General features: G+C 40.9%; 1 protein-coding gene across 2 annotated transcripts in view; it reads right to left on the bottom strand.

Annotated features, from left to right (window-relative positions):
* LGR4 (leucine rich repeat containing G protein-coupled receptor 4) overlaps positions 1-24,756 on the bottom strand; it is a gene marked incomplete at its 3' end in the record, with an annotated part of 76,199 nt that overhangs the window by 26,322 nt on the left and 25,121 nt on the right. Inside the window, exons 2-4 of one of the 2 annotated variants that reach the window (XM_080345757.1) lie at positions 15,542-15,613; positions 2,593-2,664; positions 978-1,049 (exon numbers count right to left, since the gene is read on the bottom strand). In XM_080345757.1, coding sequence (XP_080201883.1) covers positions 978-1,049; positions 2,593-2,664; positions 15,542-15,613 — 216 coding nt within the window. The remainder of the gene's footprint in view (positions 1-977; positions 1,050-2,592; positions 2,665-15,541; positions 15,614-24,756) is intronic. The other variant, XM_080345758.1, reaches the window with a different exon arrangement.

The raw sequence follows: 24,756 nt of genomic DNA, 5'->3' as shown, positions 1-24,756 counted from the left end.
TTGGGTTTAGGAGGTAAAAAAGCCGTACAAACACAACTACTAAAGGGTTATTCACATCATGCAGTCAACCTTGCTCTGCCCCGTGCTCCTCAACGCGTTTTGTTACGTGTTAAAGGCGGGAATATCCAAGCAGGTAGTGGCCGGGATCCAAGCTCAGGGAATGCAGAAAGCACCTTGGCAAGAGTTTGCAAAGCTATTTTGCAAAACTATTTCTTTTTTACCCCTAAAAAAAGCTATTCCATAATCTGATGCAACACTGAAATTAACAGGATCTTAGCCCAGAAATCTGAATCTTGGCACTGAAGGAAGAGATAATCTGCCCGCTCTCTCTGTAGATAAGCAGAAAAGAGGAAAAAATTTTGCAGCCCTTCCCCCCTCCACCTCCTCACCACCCTGATAAGCATCTACCACCTAGAGAGCTGTAACTAACTATTAAGGGCTGATTAAGATGCTTTATAAAACATAATAAGCCATGAGATACTATAAGCACATGTGAAATATCTCATGAGCAACTCGCAATAATGGCTGAGGTGTTCATAACTGTCTATGTGATTTCAACACCTTCCAGTAAAACCAATATAATGCGTGTCTCAAGCAATACTCCTTCCCAGAAACCAATTTCTCTCCTCTGGATACAAAAGACTTGGGCATGATTCATTTTTGCACAACATTTTAAAATTGCTTAAACACCTTAGGACACGCAAGAAAGACAATAAATGTTTAACTCCCCCACCATTGCATTTATACAGCAATCCGGTCGCTGGGTTTGGGTTTTGAAAGAGTTTGGATTTGGGTCACCCCACCAAAGATGACAAATCAGATTTCTTACTAACTTTACATGGGAAACTATGCTCCAGTTGAAACTGCAATATCAAGAAGCCCAGGTACATGATTACACATACATGACTATACTTCAAAACTCTACAGAATGAAGCAAATGTGTACAAAGTGACAAAAAGCAAAGTAAGAAAACTTACAAAGACTGTAAACCGCTTAATCCTCTGATGGCCTCATTAGGTACAGTCTTCAGCTGATTGTTCTGTAGGGTCCTGTAAAATCCACGGTGTTAGCAAAGCACAATTTGACAATAATCTTTATCAACAGTAGAGGTGACAGAAGAGCCCACGGTCCCGCTATGGTTTCGCAGATTACTGGTGTACACAAAAGCTTTCAAAATTACCCAAAGGCAATGACGAAACAAGAAAATGGTCTGTTTCAGTTTTATTTATGACTCGTTAATTAACTTCATTAATTTGCAGAGAACAAGCCTCTGACATAATACATTGAAATTCCCCTGAGAACTCACTGAAGAGGACGCACAACTTCACACTAATACAAATTGGCTACAGTGAATGACATTTTATTACTTTCTTGTGAAATCACTCTATACGTGCTCCAAAATACACAAACCTCTAATTTTTCTCAAAGACCCATCAACACACAACGCATGAACAATCTGATTTATAAAGTGTGTTCACAACAAAGCACAACTTTAAAAGACACAGAATGAAACTGGTGCCAAGCTGAATTAAGTTATACTGGGTTTTTTTAAAGAACTTCTCTCATGGGACAACATATAATTGCACGATGAGTTATTTTATAAAGACAATGTGAATAACTGAGGTTTCACACATTATAAAATACTGTTAGATTTTGGTGCGTACTGGGTTAAAATGCAATTAGACAAATAAGTTAATCCTTAATTAATATCCAAGTCCCACATTTTTCAAGAACTGCTGGAATTTCAGGCACCTCCAGCATTGGGTATCCCAGAGGAGTTACCTTCAAAACCTTGACACTGCCTTCAATCCACAAAGCATCATTAAGCAGTATTGCAGGTGGGCAGTTTCCTAATCCGCACCCTCCTTATGATTGTTTCTTTACAACCTCAGGGTCCTTTTCAATGATTTTTTGTAATTACCTGTTTAATTAACTATCTATTACCCTACTAGTAACTGGAAATATTTACGTCAGCATAAATGCCGCAATTTCTGGATACAGATTTTTTTAAATCCCAAACAACAGCAAACTCTTTTTATCCTTAGCTATGGGAAAACAGTGGAAATTAATACGTCTTATCTCAGAAAGGGAAAAAAAGATATGGGAAACGAGGCATACAACTCTAAACTTCTTTTAATTAAAGCTTTTTTCCTAATAATAAGTCCTTCTCACCTAAAGCAGAGTCAATCTATGGAAGTTATTTCTATTACCCATAGGGGACGATTCCAAGGTCAGACAGTGTTTTACATCTCTCTAAGTACCTGGCAGTGTCGGGGTACCCGATGCAGTAAACTGAGGGGGTGGAGGATAACAAAAACATTTACACGTCCTTTTTAGGATTTTTTCCTTCTTAGGATGCTTCTGCTACAAAATATACGTCAGAAACAAGTAAGCTTTCTAATTAAACGCTGTAATTACGGTTTAGTCAAGTTCACCGCTGCTCATCATCATCACTTAGAGCAAGCTTTGATAAAATAAATAAAAAAGAGCACTATAATTGAGAGGGGAATCCAAAACACATTTCCTCCAGCCTCCCAGCAGCCAGGCTGGCTGTGCACTGAGCAAACGGAGCTCTGAAAACTCATTACTTACAGAACTTTGAGTTCTTTCAACCCAGACAAGGCCTTCGGATGGATAAAAGAGAGGTCATTGCCAGCCAGTCGCCTGGAAAAAAATGGCAATAATAATTTCAGTCACAAAATACAGTACTTCTACAACCATCTAACAAGGGAAAATCACCGATATATGAAATCTTGCAGGCAATTAGGCGTCTTGCATTCAGTTATGCCATAATCATGATCTTCCACGCTTGCAACAGTTATTTCAGTCATTGCACGTTTTTAATGACAAGAATGCATTACTCAGCCTCATGGATATATTTTTGCACACCAGCTAGAAAGAAAAACAAACCAACAAAACACCCCCCATAACGATAAAGAATCTTATGGCACCAGGTTTGAAAAGTGCATTTACTAACCATCAACGTGACCCTCTGGCTTTCAGCATCGCTCTGCTGAAACACATGCTCTGGTATCCATGTGGTTTTAATCTACGTGGCAGTTTCTACAGAAACTAAGCAGTTATGCAAAAAATAGTTGGACGCTCATGTGAAGAATCCCAAATGTGAAGATGATATTTGCAAGCAGGTGTGTGTTCAGTGCTGACAACTAACAGGATGTCTGCTGACATGACAGAGACGTCATCTTTCAGCTTTTTGGTCAGCTGTTTTTCAGGAAATAAAACTGGTTTGGGATGGAGAAAAGGAGCGGGATCCTTGGCTCTACTCACTCCTTGCAAGATGTGTCCGGTTTCAAGCTTGGACTGTTAGACACTAACGCAAGTTGTTAAAACCACCGTGATATTAAAAGTAATAAATACAGGAGATGCTGAAAAACACAAAGCAGAAAGAGCAGCCAAAACAGCTGCTTTCAAACAGCTCATTCCACCCCCTTCCCCTGCTCCTTTTTTCCTTCAACCTTTTCACCTCTATCCTGCCCAGCAGCCCCTGTGTGGTCCAACCTTTGTTGAGCTGCTAATAGTTGTGACACGAGGTATTTTATTAAGGGTAAAAGACAATAATGCAGAACACCTGGTAAACCAGAGCTGCCAACAGATGCCATCATTTTAGCCAAAGTATTTGCTTTCAGCCTTGCTTTCATAGCCAAGAGAAGCAAAAGCAATGCTGGGGAAGGTTGTACAATGAAATCAGCCGGTGGAAATACTGTGTACAATGCAGCAAGTGTTAATAATAAAAAACAGTCAATGTGTTTGGGCAAAGGTCACAGATTATCAAAACCCACCTCTGCTGTCACAGGGCGCTGTGAAGCCACACTAAGGGGAAAATACTACTTCAAATAGGCAAATGAAGGAAAGAACAAGAGCATCACCTAAAATATCAGCTTGCCAGAACATAGCAACATTATTACTTTCTTATCTTAGTCTCTGTTTCTAACTACATAAAAGAGATCACCCAAAGCATTTGATGCCTGCATAAATCTGCTTGCAGAGGAATTAATGACTTAATAAATGCTGCCTGATAGAGAGCATGCGAGTTATGTTTATCAAAACCATTTGTCAAAGGTAGATGGTTTGATTTATAAACCAAGGGAGAAGATGTATATAACGAAACAGCTGTGAAATGAGAAGAAAAATAAAGAGAATCAATGTATACTTACTTCTTGAAATCTCCTGTCTGGGATTTTGGAGCTCTCACATGATTTTTCAAATACTCTGAATTTCTAACAGAAATTCTAGATGGCAACTAAACACCCAACCCCCCCCAATCCATTTTGTCATCAGTAGCTGCCCAAATCAACTATATTAACTTTATCTGGGGGGATGTGGAGGGAGATCTGCAATATTTCATGGCTTTCTTTTTAACAATTTCCCCAAGTTCACCGTAAATGGAAATAGCAATGAAACATGCTGGGTTTCTCCACCAGAGAGCCAGCGACCTGCAAAACACATGCCTATTTTAACGAAGTGTTCGAGACATCAAAATAGAGAACCTTAAATCAAGTGAAATTTAACTGAGGCTCCAGCACCTCATGCTTTTGGCGCTCAAACACTACGAGGCGATGTTGATGTTGATTCCCTACCACATGTATCAAAAAGCAGCGGGTCTGCTGAGATTCCCCGTTCATCGGGCTGGCGTGCGGCATCTACTCTAATTTCTCCCTCCGCTCCAAGAGCCTGGGGATTATGGGTTGTTTTAAAAAGCTAAACTAAATCCAGCTGAACAGCCTCTGTGAGTGTCACCAACACAACTACAGAGCGCTGGAAATGAAATACAGCTGAGCCAGGCTTGCGTGACTTCAGATAGTGAGACTTCACCTACCTCAAGGCAACTCCTGCTTATTCAGCCTTCTTGCGACCAGCAGAAGAAAATAATGATAATAAAACCAACAACCTGCAATCCATTACATTTCCGTTTCTCCTCCATCTGGCATCCTTCCAGGAAACAGGATGCAACTGGCCAAGTGTGCAGAGGCTTTGCTAAGAATCAGTTTGCCAAACAGACATTTATCATTCGCATCCCGGCCCTGGGGAGCGCGGCTGCTTGTTCAGGAGGTTTTCTCCACAGCTCTCCAGCATCTCACACAGCGCTCCTGACACGCTTCCCTCCGCTGCAGCTGGACGGCAACAGTTCTGTTCATGCAACCAGATTCATTTTAAAGAGAAATGAAAAACTGATAGCGTATAACATAGCGCACGTACAATGTGTGAATTAAGACGCTGCTGAAATCACCCAGATGGGTTTTCCACATCTCTCCTTCCAGCACGTCTCAAAAATAGTCGCATTCAGATTTGTATATATAATGTTTAAAATGAATGTTTTAAAAGCACCTCTGTTTCTTTCTCTCTCACGCACGTGGTAAACAGGCTAAGGAAAACCACAGCTTTACCAAAACCCAGACTCCAGCACAACATAAAGGAAATAACCTTCAACTCCTTGTGCAAACTTGCTTGGGACCAACCCTGGAAACTTCTCTATAGTGGGACAACCCCAAACTGTGATGAAGCAGCACCTGAAGACAGCCCTACAGTTACACTATAGAGAGCCCAGTACCCATCTTTCCCTTCATTTTTAATTAAAAAGTCTCAAACCTGGTCTGAAAGCCCATCTGTAGTTACTGAGTCAAGGCGCAACACCATCACTTTGAGCTCTTTTTCTAAAAAGAAGAGGACAGTAAAACAGATTCACCCACAAAGACTTAATTTAATAAACAACTCTAAAGTGCCCTGTTACGCTATAGGCCACAAAAACTTAATTTGCTGCCTTTTAAATGTGCATCACACCAACTAAGAGTCTTCCTGCTAATTCCGTCGCTGTTCCCCTTGTTTGGAAACTCTGACTAGGACTGCAAATCTGCAAATATCCTCAATTAACCCAGCCGAGTTACACCTCGGAGGCTTCTGCAGCAGCATCACCATTGTCATGTGTGATCACATTAGTATCTTCTTCTAGGTTGGCAATCTCCTTGTAATTACTTAGCTTTGAAAACTGTAGTCCTCTATTTTAACTTAAAAAAAACAATTAATTGTTTCAATGGGACACCATTTCTGCATTTCCAGACAAATCCAAATAGGCAAAATCAATTTCAGCACAGCAGGTTAATAGAGTAGGGCATACAGACGACAAAATCCTTCTGCTACTCTGTCATATTGGTAAGCAAGCATTACTCTCTAATCATTATTTTAAGTGACACAGTAAGTGATCTCCAGATGTAGAGCACTCCTTGTTTTTATTACAGAAATCAGGATACAATCTGGCTGGGGAATAATCTGCCGTGGTATCTCATTCCCAGAGTGCACAGCGAGCAGAGCTCCGTGCGCTGAAACTCTTCTGAAAGCAGCAAAGACTGTTTTCTCTCTTTTGGGAAATGAAAACTTCTGCAATTCTGAGCCTGGCAACCCGGCTGCATGTTAATGGAGCCAAGTTAATCACTGATGTCACTTCAAAATCAGGGAGGGTGTCGCAGGGATACATTTTTGTCCATCATAATTAAAACCGTCGCTCTCATTTTGACAGGATGCAACACAAACTCCTTGGAAACCTCTCTGCTTGTCTTGCATCCCAGATGGTGGGTGGTGAACCTCGGGTTACCTGAGAAAAGAACTGGGTCTCGTGTCCTTCTGAAGATCTCGTGCGCACACATGCACACCTGGGGAGAGTCTTTTTACCGTGTTGGTTGCTTTTTGGGAGGTTGTTTGGTTTTTTCCACTTGGTGATATTGTGGGATCCTCCCAATCTCAGCTGTCCATCTCATCTGTGACAACACCGCATTGGCTGCTTTTTCCATGGATGAACTGTAACCTTTCTTCCTCACTGAAAATCCCAATACTGATGCAGACTGCAATCCTGACACGTCCTAATAAACCATTTATTATTTTCATTTCTATATTAGCTGCTTTGTAGTAAGACCCGAGACTCCTAATTCAAGATCTAGTGAAGGCTGAACCTTCCACAGTCCCTTATGAACCATCTTCCACTGTCTCTCTGCCCACTCAACATCTTCTTTTAATTCTTTATCTTTATCTACTTATTTTCATTCCATTGGAGAACACTCCATTGCTTCCCCATGTGCACTTCTGTAATTCGTTTACTTTTTTGCTGTCTTACATCAAACTTTCCTGTCATCCTTAAATGCCCTTCCCATCAACTTTTTCAGGGTTTAAATTTTACTTCGAGTTCTCCCGCAACAGAAGTAACTTTTGAAAACGCCTCATCAATACACGTGCTGAGAATCATGGATTAAACTTTCCCAAATCTAAGAAAAGAGCTTCGTGTTCCACCCATTCCCCAAAAGCAGCCAGTTTGGAATGGAATTCCATTTTCTTAACAGATGACGCATGGTATTATGCTACAATTATTCATTAAGGTTCAAAGTTTTAGCATAACTAAATGGCTATTTTATTCTGCTGCTACTAATGGAAAAATGCATTTGCCCCCTTCTACTTTTGATACAGTAGTTTCAGCATCATAGAATCTCAACCACTGTCTATAAATAATGGTGAATAAGCCATTTCAGGACTGAAAAAGGAAACTTGTTACTACAACCAGCCCTGAAACTGCACCAGCTCCGTCCAGCTGAGCAGCACTTCTCATCCTGAGCCTTTCCAGCATTTACAGCTTTCCCAGAGTTATATTGAACTTAAAGGTGATGGCTTGTTTTCAAAATGCATTCTGGACTAAAAAGTTATAATGTCTACGTAAACTAAGCTGAAAGAAATCTGAAGCCTGCCCATAAGTTCTACTGTTGTCAGTAAGAGTCAACAGCGCCCACTCCAACACAGAATATGGCTCTACGATATTCCTCTTCATAGACTATCAAAGACTATATTTTTTTCCTTGTTAACAGGAAAATAAATGATGATGGATTTTGAACGCAAGCACTCCCATCCATGCAAAACATGCACTATCATTCCATTTGCAAGCAGTGTCTATATTTGGGCAAGACCTCCTTGAAGAAGAGACCACAGCCTACAACACCCAAACCTAAGGAAATACATATAAACTAAAATAGTTATTATACATTATGTCCTGCTGAAGCAAGCTTTGTCGCCACAGTTAGTATTCTCCAGCAAAACAGAACTTTGCACAAATTTTCTATATTGGTCACGTCTTAAAAATAAGCAACAATATTGTGCTGTCTTGAAGATTGGTCTAGAGCAGTAACAAGCTGTTGCAGTATGAAACTTTGATTCTTCCTACCTCCAAAGCAGAAAGCACAATACATTTTATAAAATGCATCTTCTTCTCCCTAACTGCCTTTCCACATCATCGTGATGACTTTCCTCTGCTTTACCTTTTATTTCTTACCGCATAAGTAGGAATCACTACAGATACCATCGTGTTTACTCAAGGAGCTCCCTGAGACAAATATTGCACGTTCTTCATCATGATGCCCAAACTTAAACACTCTAGTCGGGGAATTATGGTGGTTTTGGGGGTTTTCTTTCTTCTTGCTGTCGCCTCAAAAAGCCATGTCTAACATTAACTTATCCTTTCGCTGTGGATGCTGAGGGACTGGGGCACTTCACTGTGCTATGGGAATGGTTTCCATAGTGGTGGGTCCACTGCTGAGAAAGCAGAGGGGGTTTGTGCTTGACAGGTCCAGCTCTGAAGACTCCGACACTCCAAGAAGGATCTGTGGATTTGATACCAACTTCATCTTCCACTTCAACACGCTCCTTCCTAGCTATTATATAAATACATTTCACTTACCTAGTCTGTAAAGCAGAGACATGAAGATTAAAGTAACCAAACTCAGGTTTGATCACAGGATGCAACAACTGAATCAACTACAGACTTGTGCTTTTAGGAGATAGTGATATTTGGATGCTCAGAACATTTCCAAGATCATTAAAGATGTGGATGAGGGTGGAAAAAGATAGTAAATCCTCAAAGTTGCTTCGATCTATCCATAAAGGCTGTCTCTTGCCCTGGCATTTATTGGTTTTCTAAGCATGGGATCTTTTGAAAGACCACACACCTAACAACTGATGCTGCAAAATGTGGAAGTGGATCCAGCCTACGTATATTTGGTGATTAAACCTCCGTTACCAGTTTTCTAACCACTTCAGATACATACTGGGTAAATGCAAGACCCAGGTTTTGTAGACATCTTCAAAAAATGAGAGTAGTTTTCAATAGGATTCTTTGTTTCAGAGTTAGGTCAACTCTTAACTTTTCCCTAGCTGGGAGAGGAAAAAAAAGGGAGCAAATATTTTATCAGAATAATCTAAAATTTTACTTTTATACAGGAAGGGCAGGAAAATAATTTTACATGAGTACAGGTTACTTCTGTGACAGAATCAAATCTGCCAGTGCTAATGAGGGAAGAGGACTTCAGTACTCAAAAAATGAACCAAAATACAGCCATCCAAGAGGAGGGGAAGAATAGAGGTAAAAGAATCAGTTATTTCCTCACCCTGTCTTCTTACACAAAACACAATGTCACACCATGGCACTATGACAGGCCAACTAATTCTCAGAGGGATGTCATTTACATCCAATATATTGGATTTATGTTTTCTGTTTAAGGTTTTCTGCAGAGGTACCTGTGACTCTTCTTGAGGTTTAAGCCTGGAACCATGTACATCTTTTGTCCCACACTCCAATTCCTGACACCAAGATGGATGGCACAGTATGAGACACCCAACCTGAGAGCTGCCGAGGCTCCCGCTCGGCCTCCAGAAGTTTCTTATCTGGTTTATATGTTCAGACAGCCCCAACCTGGCAGCTCAGGCAGCATAATAAATTCAAGCTCGTAGGACGAGTCTGGAAGCGCAGCACTGCAAAGTTCAGCCCCCAGGCTATTGAGCTAAGCCGGCTTCTATGTGTGAAAATAAAGCTGATCGCTGAAACTCAAAGGCAACAGATAAGGAAAAAAGGTTTGTTTCCCTCTAAAAGTACGTACAGCAGAATAACCAGTTTTGGGATCCTTATACACAACCGTGCCAACTTTTAAAATTAACATGTAGAAACAAACTGGAAAGAAACTTCCTCATCTTCTAAAAACAATGGAATTTACTCTACCTACTTGCATCTGTCCCCACAAACTGGAAAAATACACAACTCTTAGGCACAGCAAGAACTTTCTAAGCTACAGAAATATTATTCTGACACCAGCAGGATTGAAACTCATCCAGAATCAAGCTGATTTAGAACTCGCATAGATAAGAAAACATTAATTAAACACAGGTCGGCCAACAAGTTTTTAAACATCATTTAGCATCTAGCGCAGACCAAGTAGGTGATGTTTAAAAATATCTTAGCTGACTGTGGTTAATTCTACTTGGGAGTCTTTGCCTAAAGGTTTGTCTTGACTAGAATTCGAAGGTGCAAGTTACAACACGCCGACGCACTTTCTAAAGCTCCGGCGCTCACAAGGCAGGGAATCGTTTCTAATGTATGCTAGTCAGTCAAGTCAAAGCTTACGCTCCGTGCTTGCTACCACACGTGAAACCTACACCTCGCATTTTCTTCATTAGAACTTTGCCTCTTGGAATTTAAGCTGGAGCGACTGAGGAAATTGCCTCCACCAGCTGTTCAAATATTCGGGGCTGGCAGATGGATGAGGAGTGCTCATTGGCTTCCAACCCAACCTCAGCCAGCTATTTTTGAAATACCAACAGAGGACGTCTCCAGTCGTTGCCTTTATAGTGAAGAAGCTGAAGAGAGATCTTGGCTTGCTCCTCAGGCTCTGCTGGTGGGGCTGAACGGACAGATACAGGGTGGTAACGTCTCCAATCATTCCAGCTTGTTTCACAATAGGATGTTTAACCACAGCCCCAGTTACCACATGTTGACTAACACAAAGCATCAGGACAACTTTTCTCATGAAGATTCATCCTTACCTTTTCCACTCAAAACAAGCCCTTTGTCTCCAGCTTCCCACTACAAATCCTGAAACTATCCGTGTTTATGAAAGGGAGAGGAATTGCACCATCTCATCAACATTCACACGCTACCTTGAAAACATCATTTTAAAGAGCTGGCACTGAAGGGCAAAAACCTCCTTCCAGCAAACGCTCCACAGCCAGGTGAGGAAAGACACCGCATCCCAAACTAACAGCTCAGCCTTGGTGGCCCTGGCGGATCTCCAAGACATGCTTTATTCATAAAACCAAAGTCATAAAAAAGACAGACACTCCCCCTCCTCTCCCCAAGGATAATACCACTCGGTGCTGATGCAGAAATGAGAAGGAAGGGGACCATCTAAATTACACACCGAAACAGAGACTACAAAAGCAGCTGCGCCGTCTCAGCCAGGTGGTCATCTTCAGCTGCAGCCAAGAGGAAAAATAACTCCAGACATTTCCCTTGCAGATACTTCCTGATTACAACCTTATGGCAAAAACACCTCGTTTTCACCGCCAGCATGCATTTTAATTAATCCTCATGTTCTTAAAATATACTTTGTCAATTAAAAGCCATGATCAGAGACTCTGGCAGGGGGAGGTGGGGGAGGGGGTTGAGATGTTTAAGTAGATCTCTTAGTGGTGTAATTAGCATAGATATAATTGAACAGTCAAGCAAATTCTCATTTATTTCCCTGAAAAATCACAGTTGCATGTGCGCTGTCTCCTGCTTGCTGTTTATTCAACCCTCAAAAAGCAAATTAGCACTGAGAAGAGAAAACTTCTATTGGGATAAGACTTCCTTTAATCACTATTTCCCCAATCATTTTTGCCAGCTATTAAATAAAAACCTTAATAAAGTTTGCCCTTGACCAAGTAAAAAAAAATAAGTATTTGAGGGTAGTGTCACAGAAGAGAGACTGCTTCATTTCATATAGGAACAAAACCCAGAAACACAGCAGCACACAGGAAGGTAACCGAGCGCTGCTGTCTCTTGGTGCCTCCAGGAGGGATGATTTTCCTCCTTGCAGTATTACTGGGCTGGATATGGTCTTCAAAGCCTCAACAGCCCAAGAGCATCTCCCTCAAAACAGGGTCATTAAGTTGAGGAAACTTTTGCTTTATTCAAGTGGTTCAAGTTTCTGAAGCAAGACTGAAAAACTGTCCAAGATCTGCCTTCCTTGACAAGAGGGCCTTTTTAATGAATCCAGCAGATCATTTACAAATAAAGTGAATGGAAATAATACAGTCAAAATCCTCCAGACAACTTTAGATAACTTTAAAGGAACTGCAACCATTTAGAAGAGCATCAAAACATAATACAGCCTGGCTCTTCCCGTTGAAAATTCATACTGAAAAACTGTTTCTGCTTTCTAAAAACACTGCATTATCTAACTACATTTTCCTCTTCTAGCGTTCTATAAATACTTCAAGGTGTGGTTAGAAAACTGTGGCCAAGTTCTTCAAGGATTTTTAGTTTCCATCTCAAGTTCAGGGCTGCAGCATATTTACATTAACATTTTCTGGAGAATACACTTCATTAACTGCTGTGGCAAAAACCCTTGGTGGTCTGCTCCTCCCTGGCTCCGGCCATTGCCGTTTCAATCATTTGCAAATTACTTCCAGATGGGTATCGGTTACACAGAGATGAAGAATTTTTATAACATTTATAAATAGTGCAAGAATCCTACAGACATAGGGTAAGTGCACTATGGGGTGAGACGCACAACGAGGCTGTGGAGAGGGGCACATCACCCAATGGTGATGCCCACAGATAAGCTGGAATATCCAGGTAGGACACTATCTCAAAGGTACAAGAACTCAGATTTTACCTGCAAATGTCATACTTTGGAGGTGAGTCGTTCTCCCTAAACACGGCCACTTGATGCCATTTCAGACATTCTCTTCCACCTGGTCCCAGCGGTCACTCCAGGTGGCCATTGCTCTCCCATCTGCATCAGCCCTGCCAGTATGCTGGTGGAGTCTCTGATAACCCAGCACATCTAAAATCAGCATGGGATACATACATCAAAGCACCCAGGTCTCTCCCCGTTCTGTGATGTCTACATCTTTTAATGGAGCAGCCAGCTTTTACAATTCTGCTATGCTGCTTCTTTCACTTTCATTCACTAGCGTTCATTTTAGGATTCAAAAAATGATCCTGTGAAGTCCCTCCAGACTATCAAATAATTCATTGCATTAAGGAAATGACAATCCCCACTTTAAGTGACTCCTACTACATTTTTTTAATCCTATACTCTCCATATGTGCACTACATAAAACTCAAGTTGCCTAGATAATACATCTAATTGCCTCCCATTTACATTCAATTAAATTCTGTTATGCTATTTTGCAATATTAATTAAGTCACTCTGTCAGGGGCTCATCTCTATTTGAGAAAGAGAAGGGCTATAGTGTGGTATGAAGGGAAAGGTGTCTGGAGTTGTTCCCTGGATGAAGAGCTACTGGAACCCATGGTGCTGTGGGTTCTTACTGCACTCCCATTCAGTTTGTGGGATTTTTATTTGCTTTAGGCCTGTAATTCCTGGGAAAAGATCTACATGGAAAAGTCACTTCTGGCATAGATTTCAACACCACTTTGCTTCAACTCTGCCAATTCATTTTTGCTGTAAAGATGCATGTTTTCTTTCTTTCTCTCCAGAAGCTGCTTTACCATCTCACTTAAGCATGTTAGGAATCATTTAAAGCTCCTAAGTGTGCACATATAATTCTGAGCTTAATGTCAGCCTATTTTTTTTGCAAACTGAGATGCTGGATTTAAGTGGGACATCAAGGTAGACACAGCAAATGGCTCTTGGGCCAGAAGCACAGCAGCCGATGGCTGAAGGCTCTGCCTTTCCTCTTCACCTCCTGACACACCCCAGGGTTTATGGAAGTTACACAATACGCACACCCACCAGTTAGGTTTTATTGCTTAATTACTTATAGGGAAAAAATGAAGACTCCCACAGTCATCTGAAACAGAATTGTTTGGGGTTTTTGTTCAGCTTTTGGTGTCAAATATGATTATAAAGAATTTTAGAAAAAAAAATCAATGGACTACAAATATAGTCTAACAAAACATACAGACATACAGCAGTGCTTATTATAAAACACACTGGGAATGTTTGCTTGTATTATATTATATATATATATAATATATATTCTGAGCCAAGAAAACCTTCCCCATGTTCTATTTTTCTGTTTGTTTTTTTTTATTTCACTACTTATGCCATAGAGCCTTTCTTAAATTGTGTCAATTGCACACATGCACCATTTAAAATCCTGGTAAATCTGCTTTCCTTCATGAGGTATTCTTGGCTATACTGCAAATTCAAGCAAAGCTAAAATCAGAATAAACCAGAACCTGTTAAGCATGAAATAAGATATCGCACACAATTCATCTGACACAAATAAGCTCAGCTGAGCTGCACAATTGTACTAACTTAAGTCAAGACTACTTAAGAACCAGAGAAAAATGAGTTATCTAAGTGTATTAGTAATGGTAGCTGCTACACTATCAGGATATAAGAGAGACCAAAATTGTACAGAGAGGTAAAACACCTTATTAGACCAGTGTAGCTGGGAGGCAAGGAAAAAAAATCTGAGCAGCTTTCAGGAGTGCAAGTTTTTCTTCAGGAACAAGTGATTAATCTCTTCTCAATTTCTCAATATCCTTGTTTCAGTGAGGTGTGGTGGTTGTGTTGGTTTATAGCAAATAACCAGAGTCAAAAGGTTCTGGGCTTTATCTGTAGTTTTGCTAAGGGGTTAATTTATCCTGTACCCTCCACAAATGGTTTTCATTCTCTGCTGCTGTTTCCTCATCTGTAAAGTCAGGACAACGCTTCCCTGTTTCTTTGGGGGAATGAGCTGTTGTTTCCTTAGGTTGCATTTATTGAAAATAACCTCAGCGTAGCAAACATAGTTCCAGCCTAGCCAAAGTCAGAAATAAGGACAACCTTACTTCGTATTTTAAATGCTGTTTGATAAGAGAAATGCTACTTTGACACAGTGAAATTGCAGTAGTTTTGTCTTATCTATTGCTCATTACTGGAAATTCACAATGCACTCTGGGAAAGGTTGAACCATTACCCTCCCTCCATAGATAAGGGAACTTGTGGATTCAGAAGTCCAAGTATCACCCAAGTAAAACCTCAGAGGAGTGGGAGAAGAGCAAGATGGGAACTGGAGAGAAAATTCCTGCCAGAGAAACCCAGAACAAGCAGCCCTGTAAGCACAGAACTGGAATTCCTGATACAGATCAGGATGGGTTAGTGAGCGCTGCATCTGCAGCCCACGGGGGCAATGGGAACAAGCTGCTCAGTAAAACAAACAACATATATTTTATAGAACTTATGCAACAGTTATACTGTAGCTCCTTCGGAAACAATGGTAATTACACACCTCTCGTGTTATCTTTGGATAACACTGTAATTAGTGTGTGTCATCACTCTAGCCATGATTAAAATAATTATCGTAAAAAGTCCCTTGTAAGTAGCATTTACTGTTCCGGTTTCCAAACATGTACAGGACTTTTATTATTATTATTTTTTTTAAGTATAATTGCTTTCTCTGTTCACAGCTCAACTCAACAATATTTCTTTCCCCACCCACCTCCCACTTTATGCAGCCACGTGATGTTGCAGCAAAACTTTAACGTCTGTAAAATACTCACAGCTCTTCCAAGTAAGGAAAGTTCTTGAACGCATCCTCTGGTAGCCTTGTGATGTTATTCATGCTGATATCCCTGGGGAAGAGGAAATACAGATTTATCAATGAACAGTAAGGGATCTCTACACTCTAGGAAAAGGAGGAGAAAAAGCCAACCTAATCAGATGCTATGATAACAGAAACAATTATTTTAGCATCACACAGAATTTCTTTCTAGAAATTTCACAGAATCACAGAATGTCAGGGATGGGAAGTGACCTCGAAAGCTCATCCAGTGCAATCTCTCCGCCAGAGCAGGAACACCCAGATGAGGTCACACAGGAACATGTCCAGGCGGGTTTGAATGTCTCCAGAGTAGGAGACTCCACAACCCCCTGGGCAGCCTGTTCCAGTGTCTGTTACCCTCACTGAGAAGAAGTTTCTTCTGAAATTTAAGTGGAACCTTTTGTGTTCCAGTTTGTACTCACTGCCCCTTGTCCTATCATTGGTTGTCACTGAGAAGAGCCTGGCTCCATCCTCGTGACACTCACTCTTTATGTATCTGTAAACATTAATGAGGTCACCCCTCAGTCTCCTTTTCTCCAAGCTAAAGAGCTCCAGCTCCCTCAGCCTTTCCACATAAGGGAGATGCTCCATTCCCTTAATTTGCATGTTTAACTTTCAAAGCACAGCAGTTTGAGAATCCAGTCAGAGCAGAGACCTATATAATAGGACACTGAAAAAAAAAAAGGTTTTCTGATACCTCTAAGCAAACAAATTACTGTGAAACTACAGCATAAGCATGTATGGAAGAGGCTCTACACTACTGTTATCCCCAAGTACTAATTTTTACCAACTTACACATGCATACAATTTTAATGCAGATGATTAAGACCGCTCTAAAACCACAGCATAGGAAAAGAATTAAAGAAAAAAAAAAAGACTGTGACCACCCACCACGCAAATTTTCACCCCACAATGTCTTTAAAAAAAAAAGAATACATGCACTGGGACTTTAATAAAGAGTTTCTGGCAAACATGGCTTCTGGAACAACTGACAAGAACAGCAGAAACATGTCTTAGCTCTACCACAGTCATTTTTTTTTTTACTATAAAACCTATAGAAGTCCTCGAGGTAATAGTTTTAAGCAGATTTCATCCCCAGTCCGTGAGCGGAGACAGGCCGGCAGCAAGTGCTTACACGACAGGTATGCAGACCTGCTCGGCTCTTTTCTTCCCCAAGTGGCAAAGCCGGTGCCATCACCTCACTTCACACCTACAGAACCAGCACAGATAATCCGGTCCTAAAGCAAGTTGTTACTTCGTGTGAGTAAAAGTAGCACGAAAACAATTCAGTTTGATAATTAAACTAATAACCGCCTAACAATTCATGACATAACCCAAGTTCTTACTTTCCACTAAGTTACTGCCTTTTTTTTAATATGTAGTTTAACAAGCAATTCAGTGAGAGTGGTGAGTACAGCCCTCCCAGCTTCCTTCTGCTTCCCATCTTCCAAACCTTTTCCTCTTTCAAACATGTTCCTCAACTGGAATTATCACTTCTGATGAGGCGGGGAAAGGTCAATTTAGACTGTCCCTGCTATGCTGGAAGGGCAGAAATCCCTGAAGAACCATTTTGCAGCAGCAAAAACAGTCCCCTTGAGAAATTAAGAAGTTTCATGGTCATGGTATCTTCACAGGTCCCACCAGGACCTGGTGCTGACCTTGGAAGGTTCAGAGTCAGGTCCCCAAGGGGAACAATGAACACGTGGAGGGGTTGGTGACACTTCTAAGGAGATGGTATCTCGGTACACTTGTGCTTCTTTTGTGCTGTGACAAACCGAATGTCACGTCAGTACCATATAACCAACTGAAAACATTGCAGCAGGTAATTAAACCACTTTCTGCGAGGAGTGCCCGCATAATTCCTCCAGTTGCCAGACCATAACGTCTAACATTGCTCATTAAAAAAGTTCCTTATTTATACTAACAACAAAACACACTATTAAAAAGCACCAAAAAACACACACATAGTTACTGGGCAAAAGAATAAAATAAAATTTTCTGCACAGCGGTTGACAGTGTCAACCAATGTCTGCAAACATGTCAAGATTAACAAGGGACTGACAGCTGCTCTGCTGCTCCCCACAGCCACCAACATTGCACTTCTACATTGAATCTAGGCGCAGTCACTTCTTTAAACTAAATGTTTATTAAAAAGCAGGCCAAAACACCATTTCTCATACCCCACCATAAACCAAGAGTTATTCCTCAGCAGCTGTTAAGACTTTACTAACGCAGCTCAAGAGCGTGGATCAAAATAAGGTCCGGCACATACAAGACCAACCCAATGGTGAGAGATGAGCGAGAAAATCCCCTGTAGCACACAGGACTCCTTCACTGAACCAGAGGTGATTTATTTCTGAACTCTACAGCCTGTGTGTTTTAAGAGGCGCTTTGTATCCCACCTTGGGTGCCCCAAGATGCCGCAGTTGCTGCGGGGGACGTTTTTTCTTCTTGTGTAGAAAAATGAATAAAAGTACCAGATACATGAATCGTCAGCTGTCCGCTCCACAGGAGGCCGCGACTTCTTTTCTCCCTTCTCCCGATATACATTTGTCAAATTGTCATGAATACATGAGTTTCGCACATCCCGGCTTGTCCTCTCCTTTCCAAATGACTACACGTCCCCTTCTCTGTCAACTGGGAAGCGTTTATGAAGAGGGTGGAAGGGTGAGAAGGGAGTGGAGACCCTACATGAACCATAAGAACTAGTAATCAGTGCAAGAAGATCACAACTCTCTTGAAAGACTATCCAGGTGATACAAAACCCTATAATTATATATACCATATTCAATAGTGGCAATAAAACTAGGTCAGCAGTACATATGACCAGAAAGCACTTATGTTATACATCATTTTGTCAAGGATTTGTGACCACAACCACTATGCAATAGCTCTTTACGACACAAATAAGAAATCACGTCCACCTTAACACAACGATCTTGAAGGTTCTTGAGCTGTAAATGCCTGATTTTCAGAAGTGTCACATTCAATCCTAAATGAAGTCAATGGAAATCATGGCATGGCTGCCATGCAAATTCTGTGTAATCTGAAATGACTAAAGTAAAGACTGTTTTTTGCCTGTAGCTTCAGGTGTTAACATCTACCATTTTAATATAGGGAGTAGACTCTTTGGCTGTAAGCGTGAAACATAATGAAGATTTGAGAAGCATCATCAATATCCACAAATTCTACTGACGTTTATTTTCAGTGAAACTGAATTTATAACAAAAACAGGCACAGAGACACATTGTGATTCTGTCTTTAGCATTATGATGAGAAACTTCAGAGGCTGCTTATCATGATGGCTCGCTAAGAAGATGGAATTATTACAAAGTGTCTGTATTTGTCTTTGTTACACATAATAGCAACTCCTATTCAGTAAATAAGCCAATCTTTATAGCACTGATTCAAAGATTTTGGGGAACATCAAGACAGCAACTCTCAAAGTTTCTTAATGACCTTCATACAAGTTTTAAATCGATTTTTGTTTAATTAAAAATATTATGTAAAAGCAGTTGTGCTGCAGAAATCTCAAACTGATTGCCAATACCTCAATCATCAGGCTTGGGTAGGTCACACTTCAAAAAAATGCTAGAAAAAATGAAGTTTCAATGTAGGGGATGAGAAGGTCAAGACGCATGAACCCTACCTGAACTGCATCAGCAAAACAACAAAAAATATAGAAGGGGAAAAAAACCCACAAAAAAATTGTATAAATCAAAATATCCACAATATCCTCAGTAGAAGGATGAGTTTGTGGGCACTATTTACTGGTAATAAATTATTAAGTAGTTTACAAGCTTCAATACAAGCATTTACAAACATACTAGCAAACAGATACCCATATAACTAAAATTAGGTGAATTAATAACTACTCTCTAAAAAATTCTGCATAGTCAATTTGGAAGATACTTTTAATAATGCATGCTTTATACGAGAATCACAACAAAAGTGGACTAGCACCATAAATTGTGACAAAATAATGGCAAATACTCCCCCCTCCAAAACAAATCACTGCCCAAAACAAAAATAGTCCTTTCCAAGTCTTTAGTGCTTTCGTTTTAGAAAATATTCATTTTTACTACTTCTAGAATTTAACAAACAAACAAAAGAAATATATCAGTGCATGCAGAATCAAGGATGCTGCCTACATAATAAAGATAAAATATCACTACAGACCTTGGATATGTCAAAGCAATCTCCACTGAGAAGCTGCCTTACTCCACATGTTCCTCCTCCTCTACCAGAACAACCTCAGGTTCATAAGCCCAGAGCTCATTTAAGGTCCTAATATATAAAATAAAGTTCTAAGAATGAACAAAACCAATACGTAAGAGTATTTTCCCAACCTCTAGCAGTGTCCACAGGAATGATGCTGTCACACAACATCAGGATCACATCAGCCGCTGTCTGGTGCCCCATTTCAGCAGCAATACACTGAAGGGCCCATTCCGGATCAGGTTATTACATCTGGACATAAATCCCCTAAGAAAAGCACAACACCTACAAACCTTTTGATTGTTACTAAAAAGAAAAAACAACACCAAACAAAAAAACCACCACACCACACAACAAATGGAAGAAAACACCAAAAACCCACACATTTGCCTTAAATTTTACTGGTGTACTCAAGTTCAGACTCAGTATCTGAAAGGCTTATCTTAAATTTCTTGCTCTTTCATCACTTCACAGCAGGATCTGTCAGCCCCAGCAACCTAAAGCTCTATCTTGAAATTAAACTCAGCCCCACACTTGTATTTGGGGCCTTTTCTCTGGAAAGGAAAACAGCTTGAAGGAGGGAAAAAAGGAGGACGAGGCTGCCGTGATTTTCACTCTGTAGATGTGTCAGGAAAACAAAGAAGCCAGGGGTAGACCTGCACCCTTCAGCAGTTTGCCATTAATCAGGCTTATCTGTAACGAAGCAGCCAGGCTAAATCTTCAAGTTTAAGGGAGGCAGGTCAGGGCATGATGGGGCAAGGAGCTGGCATCGAAACCAAACCGATGAGCAGCCCAAGGTGGTAACCTCTTGAGCAAGAAGAGGCTGCATCGCAAGGATAACATGAATCACAGCCTTAGAGTTAGGATTAGTTTCGCCATTTCAGGTAGGAGAGACGCCAACGCTGGAATATCAACACAACCCTGCTCCCTCCTGCAGTTTTGAACAGTAAATACGGCTCGCACCCTTGGTCAGGAGTTTTGTGCTTCTTCCAGGAAGGTACTATAGGAAAAAATAATTTGGGGAAACCTACTGAAAAGTGCTACTTTACCATCCCAGGTACTGCAGAGACTAATTTTTACAGGCCAATGGTGAAAATAAAGCCATAGCCTGACAACTAATTTAACCTTCATTGCCAGCTTCGTTTAGCAAAGTCCCCTAACACATCTTTTAAAATCCTTGTATGTATACTAAGCAGCAAGGATGCTAAAAGCTATGAAAACCTCTCTCTGTTGCAAATAGGCATCAAATGAGATAAAATAATTTGGGAGCAGAAAGCAGCTTTGTTGGATACAGTTAAAACACACAGTATGATGTCCCCTCTCTGCGTAAAGCGATTTACACTACTCTTAAAGCAATCAGAAATCTGAACTAGGCAACATAATGCATTTGAGTTTTTTTCTTATGCTCATTCTGTGCAAGAACCCCAGCTCCTGATGGAGAGTTTTGGTTGGGTTTTGTTTGGTTTTGTTTGTTTGTTTTTTCCTAAGGATTCTTTATTCCACCACTAACCACAGTCAAACTTCCCCAGGTTTCAGGATAAGCAGAAAGACTTCATATCTTGAATGGCAACTTACCAGTTCTCTCACACTTTAAGAAAGAAACTCTTACTTATCTTTAGAAAGTGGCTTTGGTCACAGCTTTCAGCAGTGATATCACGCAAAAGAGAATTAGATAAAACACACAGCATGTCACAGTGTTGAAGGCAGCACACAGATTGCTTTCCCTCCCATTTTCAGGTGCTGCCTCTACACAAAGTAGCCTGAGCCTTGTTAGATTTACCCGAAATGTGTTTCTTACCCACTGCCAGAGCAGGATTCTGGCTAGAACAGAGAGCTGACAAGAGATGATGGAAACAGAGAAGGGGGACAATAATTCTTGCAAGAGAAGAAAAGCTGCAACAACCAAGAGGGACCACAAAATGGGAAACATGATTTCCTGAGGAGGGCTACAGAAAGGACTGGCAAAAATGATAAATAAATTAGCCCAGGATATGGGCAGAGAGTGAAAGCTAAAGACCCACAATAACTAATGGGTGTCAAAAAGGAAAATCTTGTTGGTCTCTGAGGACCTGAGGGGCACTCAGCTGCAACAACCTTGTTTTGACAAGACCTGCCATTCTTACTGCATCTCCCCAGCCAAAAGATGTGCGCACGTTAGGAAAAGAAACCTCCCTCGCTACCAGTTCTGGTGTGCGGGCACGTCTCCTAAAACCCACAGGAGACGCTGGTGCTGCTCCTTCTATCCTGCCTTGCGGTTTCGGCCATCGACACTTGGATCTGCACTGAACTCGGGGCACACGTGTCTTCCCCATCGCGTCCATGCGCCCCGTCCAAAGGCAAGCTAACTACCTGAAATACTCCACTTGGTAAGGAGAGATGGAAAGCTGGCAAGATGTGAAATACCTAGCTGCAGAAAAGAAAAAGTAGATCCCAATCAAACCCTGGTGAGATTGGCCGCTCGAAAAATAAAATCAAAATACTCCCCTGTGCTCCCTGTCACTTCATAATTAACTTCTTTTTGGCTCTCCACCTAAGCTCCATCTTTTGTGAGGTTTAGAAGGGAAGGGAGAGAGAGAAGGGGAGAGAGAAGAATGTTTGTTCAAGGAAAGAAGATCATGTTTCAACAAGGCACCTTTAAAATCCTATAAAATACTCCCTCTGAGCAAGCTTAACCTGTTTGCTGATAGATAATAGCATGTAATACTGTAGGCTCCATTCAGTCTTTTCCAAGGTCTGGGCCCTCTGCCACCGAGTTGTTTAATTATAACACTTACAAAATGATTTAGGCAGAGCTATCTATATTTGAATAAAGCCCTCCTACCTACTTATATAAAACTATTAGGTAAAAGGTCTTAATCTTATGTAAAATTCCCCAGGTAGTAACCCTGACCCAGCTTCAGTAGTACTAGGAAAAGCTGGAGCTGTTAGTACTTTTAGAAATTACATTAAATAAGCCAGGTTATTGCAAATGCAAGTCAAATAGTCAGCAACAATTAGCCACCTATTACTACTGGAACCATTGATATGTGGGGTAAAGTCTCTATGTTAACGTGTGAAGACACAAAAGACAAAGCAACAGATATATTTTTCTTAGCACACCACACCAATTCTTTGCCAATTATCAAAAAAAGGGACAGAGGTATATGTGGCTGTATGGCAACAGCTGGTGCTTTGAATTTGGTCCAGGTCACATCTGCATTAACCAGGGAAACTGGTGCGGTGGCAGCCAGAGAAGAAAAAGACATGAGGGAAACTCACAGTGAGACCAATCCAAGTCGTACTGTGGTGCTACGGTCTTGAAGCAACACATTCAGTGCCGAACTCCTTGTAGGAACATGCTCATATGATGAAAACCAGAGTAATTTTCAACCAAATCACCCAGCTGAGCGGGCAGTCCCAGGGGAGAACAGGAGTCGAGTTATAACTCTATTTTAGACCTACTTTCCTATTTAGCCCATTCCTTCAGGATGAACATAAAACTACTGAAGGGATGGAGTAAATAATTTTGCATTAATACTGCCCCATGTCTTAATCATATTCAGAATGTAACGAAAGCATAGAAAACCTAGAGGATCAGCAAGGAAACTAATCACATACACTCAAATAAAAAAAGTTCAGGGTTTGTTGTGTTTTGCTTTACTGTGTCTTCCTGATAACGAGAAGCAAACAATTCTGTTCCAGAAGCACTTCACAACTGCTGCTGTGACTGCCCACGCTGTGAATCCAATGAACGCAGCTGACATTCGAGGATATACACCCCATGCAGACATGCCAGCCCCAATAGCTAAAAATCACAAACAGGAGGCAAATATCAGGCAAAGGAAATATGTTCACAGAGGAGCTTACACTTGGAAAGTGTTGGAGCTTGCAACTGGTTTTGAGTTTAAAAAAAATTAAGTAATATGCTGAGTAATTAATTTCTTACCTTTTACATACTACCGACATTTATTACTGCAAGGATGGCTATCTCAGCCTATACTATTAGCTAATATTTATATGGGGATAGCACACTGATGTCCCAATATGTTAGACTGGTATTGTATTTAAAATTTACATTCTCCCAATCTCTGACAAGGTCTATACAACTACCTGTGCCCATCTCCCCGTCCGAGGGCATCTCTGGGGACACCAACAGCATCGACTGTCCCACATTCTCCAACCCTCACCACCATGCCCCGCTTATTTCTCCTTCCAACCTTCACCTATTGCTTCTTTTAACACAAAGATAAAACAAAATGGAAGATTTAGAACTAATTTTTGCATTACTGTAGATTTTTCTGCTTTCCATCTCTTCCCAACAATCTTAAATATGGTCCTACTTCCAAACACCGGGACCTCCAGCACTTGAAAGCACAGAAACCCGCCCTGTATTCATAGGCCATTCTGCAGTCACAAAAAGCCTATCGGCCATGCCATTTTTTTCACTTATGAGTATGTTTCCTTTTCCACTTCTTCAAGGAAACATTCTTGTAAGAAATGAAATATCCAAATACTTAAAGCCTTAGTCAACATCTCCTGTGACCGGCTAAACAAGACACAGGTTGCATTCCCACCCAGCAAACACACTTACCATTTCCTAAGTACCCAATGCTATCTCTCTAATGAGCACAACACCTTATCATTTGCTGTTTGTATTGCAACAAGCAGCCAAGGGCCCTAGTTCAACGTGTCAACATGAGCGGTGCTGTACAAACACACGGATAGGGACACTCCTCACCTGGAAGAGTTTGAGGCTTGAATGGGCAAGATAAACAGCACGGGAGGGAAAAACCTGCCCTGGAGTCCCCCCCCAGTGCTACTCTCATGTGCCATGCCCAGCTACTGCCAACCATGTCCTTCTCAAAATAAATTAATTACCATTTTTTGGGTTTTTTTAAGCAGGGAAATAGGACAGGAGAATGCTCCGACAGCTTCTAGTTTGCTAGATATGTAGTTTCACTCTGTTCGACAGGGATG

Source organism: Nesoenas mayeri, assembly GCF_963082525.1.
Source record: "Nesoenas mayeri genome assembly, chromosome: 5".
Lineage (NCBI taxonomy): Eukaryota > Metazoa > Chordata > Aves > Columbiformes > Columbidae > Nesoenas > Nesoenas mayeri.
The sequence above is the reverse complement of the archived record's forward strand: the minus strand, read 5'-3'. Positions and strand labels throughout refer to the sequence as shown.